This window comes from Gambusia affinis, linkage group LG03 (assembly GCF_019740435.1).
Source record: "Gambusia affinis linkage group LG03, SWU_Gaff_1.0, whole genome shotgun sequence".
Lineage (NCBI taxonomy): Eukaryota > Metazoa > Chordata > Actinopteri > Cyprinodontiformes > Poeciliidae > Gambusia > Gambusia affinis.
The window spans coordinates 17967692-17973450 of NC_057870.1; the positions used below are offsets into that span (position 1 = coordinate 17967692).

General features: G+C 34.8%; 1 protein-coding gene across 1 annotated transcript in view; it reads right to left on the reverse strand.

The window, feature by feature from the left end:
* The window catches only part of hsd17b4 (hydroxysteroid (17-beta) dehydrogenase 4), a 28779-nt gene extending 25764 nt beyond the window's left edge, over positions 1-3015 (reverse strand). Inside the window, exons 1-7 of the mRNA XM_044110356.1 lie at positions 2858-3015; positions 2330-2383; positions 1812-1919; positions 1523-1582; positions 1409-1430; positions 1180-1226; positions 970-1054 (exon numbers count right to left, since the gene is read on the reverse strand). Of these exons, the coding sequence (XP_043966291.1) occupies positions 970-1054; positions 1180-1226; positions 1409-1430; positions 1523-1582; positions 1812-1919; positions 2330-2383; positions 2858-2909 (428 nt within the window). The 5' untranslated portion in view covers positions 2910-3015. The remainder of the gene's footprint in view (positions 1-969; positions 1055-1179; positions 1227-1408; positions 1431-1522; positions 1583-1811; positions 1920-2329; positions 2384-2857) is intronic.
* Between the last annotated feature and the right edge of the window lie 2744 nt (positions 3016-5759).

Consider the following 5759-nt stretch of genomic DNA (forward strand, 5'->3'; position numbering starts at 1 on the left):
TGGTAAACAGCGGCATGCTGCAGTGCAAAGAAAGTTTCTGCAAAAAAAGTTAAGTCAGTGTTTAAAATGTAATATTTCAATTCAAGCAGAGCAGCTTCTATGAACCCCAGAAGGGCAACTGCCTCCTACTGTAAGCTAACGATCTTCCCCCAATAACTATAATCCAAAACAGCCACATCAAAATAGACCTGTCACTGCTAGATGCATTTCTGTACATCAGTGCAGGTGTAATTAACATTTATTACTATTCAGTGGCTATTAGTTGTGTAAGGGAATTCAAAGTGTCTTATACAAGAAAAGATTGTAACACACATCATAACCAGATGTCTAACTAAGATGCATTTATTAAAACATAAAGGGTATGGTGTGTTAAAAAAAAAAAAAAACACAAATCAATACAAAGTACTTTTCCTGTGATATATAACAACATATATAATAAACTCCAGAAATATTCCACTCATGGTAACAGCAACATTTGAGTTCACCTCTTTCTTCTCTTCCACAAAATACTATTTTATACTTCATCAAAAAGGAAGACAGAAAAGGCCTCTACAAAACTTTTTTTTTTCTTATCTGCTCTTCTCTATTTAGAGTACAGCAAATAAGACTATATTTATAGTAGGGCTCCTTCAGTGGCAGATTGCTGCGTCCCAGGTGCACAAAGGAGAGTTCTCATAGGTCCTTCCTTTGAGACTCCTTGAACATCACTGATCCTAACAAACTGAATAAATCTTTATAACTCTGTTGTTTCCACAGTTTTCACTTCTTGTAAACGGTCAGTTGTTTTTATGCACATGTAACCACAAATCTACATAAAGAGGTTTTACAGCTGAATTTGTGAAAAACCTAAAGATTTGTAAATTTTTTGAGATGCATCTGTAGATTATCTAGTTACAAACCTTTTTGAGACAGAATTATATCTCTCCTGAGTATAAATGTCATCTGGAAGCTGCTTGCTTTGATCCTCACCTGCCAAAATTTTGTTTTTTCATGTGGTTCCAGGCAGCTCGCGTTACCAAGAACGACCCTCTTAAGTGAACTCTATGAATAAGGTCTGAAATGACAACAAGCATAAGAAAAATACTTTTTTTTAATCTGTATCCAGGTGACTCATAATTTGAGTTACTGATAAATAAGTAAATAAATAAACAGTATTTTTAATCCAAACAATCTCTTTACCCCAGTCCAAATCACTGGTTCTGGCAAATGAACGGTCACGAAGTATTCTGGGTAAACAAAGGCAAAAGAATATATAACAATGTAGGAGCTAACACTTAAAATTCACTTTCACATTATTATAATGGTCACTTCTTGTAAACAGTCAGTTGTTTTTATGCACATTAATTACTGTAGTAACTGCGTTCTTATATCAAAGGATTCCCATAATTATAACCGGGGAATGACTTACCCAGCATTGTTAACGACAACATCTGAAAAAGAAGAATATTAACCAAATAAATTCTAGAAAAACCAACACTAAAAATCCTTTACTGATTACAGCTTTCCAAAATTAAATACAAACCAATTCTTCCAAAGGCATCGAGGGCACTTTGGATCAGCTTCTCTCCATCTTCAACAGAATCTATACACACACACAAAAAAATATATATATATAGAGGATTTTAAGACTTGATTATTTTAGTTCAGATCTAAATCTTGGCTCCATTGTTTCTGATTGCATTTTCAAAGAGAAAAAAAAGTAAGAGTTCAAATATACATAACAAAATTGGAAAATAAGTCATACAGTTTTTCTATTTGCTATCAAATAAACAACATACTACATTTAATAGAGGGAAGACCATGTTTCTCACCATAGTTTGCCACGGCTTTGCCCCCCTTTGCTCTTATCTCCTCCACCACCTTATCAGCAGCTGCAGAACTTCTTCCACCCCCTTTTGTGTCTACCCCAAGGTCATTCACTTTATTGCAAAAAACGAAGACAAAGATTAGCAACACAGCGCAAATTGTGCAGTTCTCCAAAACAGATAACCCTAAGGGAAAATTGAACTAAAGGAGATTCTTGGTCAGAGATGAGAGCAGCATTCAAAGTTAATATTAAAGGAAGCATTTATTTTTGCTGACAATCGCAGGTGAGCATAAAATCCAATCACTGCTGTTGCAATAACTGCAGTGCACATATCTCAAATACCTTATACGGTATAGCTTATCTACATAAGTGTACCTCCACACACCCATAATTTCTTCAGAACTAAACATGTGAAACAAAGTTTTGGATGATGGAATAATATTATAACATGATATGAAGCTCAAAAGAGTTTATTTTATTCTTAAAATCTAGCAATTAGTTAAGATGTAATTAATTATTTACCAACTACAGAGGCTCCTCTTGAAGCAAAGGCCAGTGCATATTCTTTGCCAAGACCTGTAGAAAGGAACACAGAAAAATAAAACAAGTTAGGCAAAATTTTCACCAGACTCAAATACCCAAATCCAGCAGCAAGAGCTGCTTCATGGATGTGCCCTTTCACACACTTACAGCAGAGTAATAATAGGTCGTTGCGTTATTTGCACTTTGCTCCCCGAGTTTACAAATGAAACAGTCAAATTGAAATAGCAACGTACGTGTTTAAAACCTAATCATAACAATGATTTTATAGATCTGCTAGTAATTTTGCAGATTCGTCGCCACTTTTAGCAATCAGCAAAATATATAGATTTACAACTGGGCGTGTAATAAAAAGTAAAATAGCTGTGTGGTGCACACGCTGCATTTGTAACTTTTCTCTAAAAAGAGTACCCCAAACAAATGTCAGCCACATTTAGCCAGTTAGCATCCGAAGCTAACGCTCTAAATGCTATTTAAAGTGTCGGACAACACACGGAACTGCAGTTTTACCTCCTCCAGCGCCAGTGACAAGCACCACTCTTCCTTCGAATGACAAAGACATTTCTGTGGACTTTGTGTTTCAGGGACGGACCGTCTCCGATGCTTCACCTGCAGGACTTAAAGCTAGAAAGTGACAGTAGTGACAGAGAACTACAACTTCCGCATGAAGAGGAGGAGTCTCAGTCCTGGCCAATCAGATACCTGGATTTGGTGACGCTACTTTCGTGACGCTTTGTGTCAGGTGGAGGCTGTACGGCTGTCTTAAAACAGTGCTTCTTGTTCTCTAGCGACTTTTAATAATGCCCTATATGTTTTAAACGAATGTAATTATTTTACATTTCTTACCAGCGTTTATTTGTGTATTGTTTGTTTGTTCCCGTTTGATTCATGACTTCAAACTTCAACACTGAGGGTGATCAACTCAACAAAGATAAATCGTCTTATTATTCTTTGGGTGATGTCTGTGTCATTTCCAAACAGAGACATATTTACTGGGTTCATTAAGACAAATGAATCATTAAATATGTTAAATATAAATGTAAAAAGAGAGAGTCTGGCAGTCAGTACATAAAAATAGAGGGAAGTAACAGTTAGATAAACAACTCAAGAGCTTTCATACTTAATTGATTAAATCACAGGCATCAAGGTTTTTTCAGTACAGAATTTCTCAGTAAAATCATATTTATATTTACACTCGAAATAACAATTTCGGCAGACGTATAACTTCCAAGTTTGAAAATGTAAATGCACAGTTTCCAAAATGTTCAGAACTTTTACAATGCATTTTCTAAGTATAACTGGCTTCACAATCCACCCAAACAATTCTTAAAAATTCTTTTCTTAAACGTTTATATGTTGCTTTCAAGACTTTTTGTTGTTTCATAAATCTGTTCTGAATTGGTGCATTATAAATGAATTAACATAAACGTTCTCTTTCAAAAGCTGTTTCTCCATTTTGCTTATTGTTTTTGTGGATAAAAAAATTACTTGGTGCTGTCCTTTTGTTTTATTTTATGATCACGTTAATAATTTCACATATTTTATCCTAATACCTTAAACATTACAACTTAAAAGGATTTCAATAACTTGTAAGTCACATTCAAGAAGATTGGCTTCAAATGCATGTACGTATTTTTATGCCTCTCACAGCTCTTGTTCCCCTGTTCTCGCTACTGCAGAATCCTCCAAGTTCTTGTCATGTTTTACTCTGAGCTTGTCAAAATAAACTTGTCATCCTCTCTTGACTGTGGAACAAGCAGGGGCGCCAAGCAGTGCTTAGATGTAAACATACAGAAAATAATAAGACAGCATAAAAATAGCTCTAACAGTGGTAAGTGAAAATCCTCCATTTGTTGTTCTACTTTACACCATTCCTTGCACATTGTATAAGAAAACAACCGTTGCCCTTCACCACTGCTTATTGTTCCCATACTGGACACATATTTTTGTCTTTGTAAGAAATCCAGTGCTGTGCAAATGTTTTAAATCACCTAGCTTCTTTGTGCTCTACTTCAAATAATAATTTTTTTAATTATTTAAAAGTATCTCAGTATATTTCATTGGACTATTTCTGCTTATTCAAACTGAGGTCTTATGCCTGAGTATGAAACTAAATGAGGTAGTGTACCTAAAATAGATGAAAGGGTACAAGTGGAGGAGCCCCAAAAAAAAATCAAGCTTCAAATTATTTATAATAGTGGAGCAGTGTCTTAAAGTTGAATCTCTAATAAGGAATGCTTCAATTTCACCACAAACCATAAATCTAGAATTTTAACATTTGTTTACATAATCTATAATCTATTTATTAAATTTAATTTAATACTTTCAGCATACATAGTGTTGAATCCAGCACTAAATCCCTTAAATTTAAGATATAAGGAAATTGTCAGGTTTACCTAATAAAAATGCAGAAAATAGTACCTTGATTGTTGTATTACTACGGCTACAATCTAATGAGTTTAATCTTTGTGTTTGAGCTCAGTTTACCTTTTATTTCAGAACCATTTTTTATTTTGAACTGTTGATTTTAATTTCCACCCTTTTTTATTTTGAAGTGTTGATTTTATTTTCCACCCTTTTTTAATTTTGAAGTGTCAATTTTATTTCAGAGCTATTTTTTATTTTGAAGTGATTTTATTTTCCACCCTTCTTAATTTTGAAGGGTTGTTTGTGTGAAACACTTTATCTTTCCATTGACCAGTAAGGGGATTGAACCACTTACCTCAGTGTTATTAGCAGCCACACCTCGTCCAGCTGAGCTAACCTCAGCTGAACAGGGTTTTCTTAAATACATGGTAACTCACAATGTCGAGTTTCCATGGATTTAAGAAAACTTACATGATCTTACCACAATGAAGATTTGAGTAAAGAGCTGTCAATTACGCTCAATATGTTTCAAATTTCAATTTCTGGATTTCTTTGCCTGCAATTTGCGTCGGAACAAATTTCTCACCATACAAACTTGTGTGTGCCAGTCCTGGTGGGAGGAACCCGGGGCGAACATGCAGAGTCCGTGCAGAAAGACTCCAGATGGGGATTTGAATTCAGGACTTTCTGGCTGGATAAATCATGGGTACAGTTATTTATTTAAAGTATTTATTGGTAATTTTATTTAAACTATTACATAAAAAAAATTGACTACTGAAGGATCTTTTTGATTGTTGTACTTCTGGGTATAATAAGCTATAGAGATGTAATTAAGCTTTCTGGTCATAACAACCACGATTACGACTGTGTTGCTATTATTAAGACGAAATATGGGGGTAAAATAAAGTTTAAAAAAAGACTGTCAGCATCGATATGAGAGAGAGAGAGAAAGAGAGAGAGAGAGAGAGAGAGAGAGAGAGAGAGAGAGAGAGAGAGAGAGAGAGAGAGAGAGAGAGAGAGAGAGAGAGAGAGAGAGAGAGAGAGA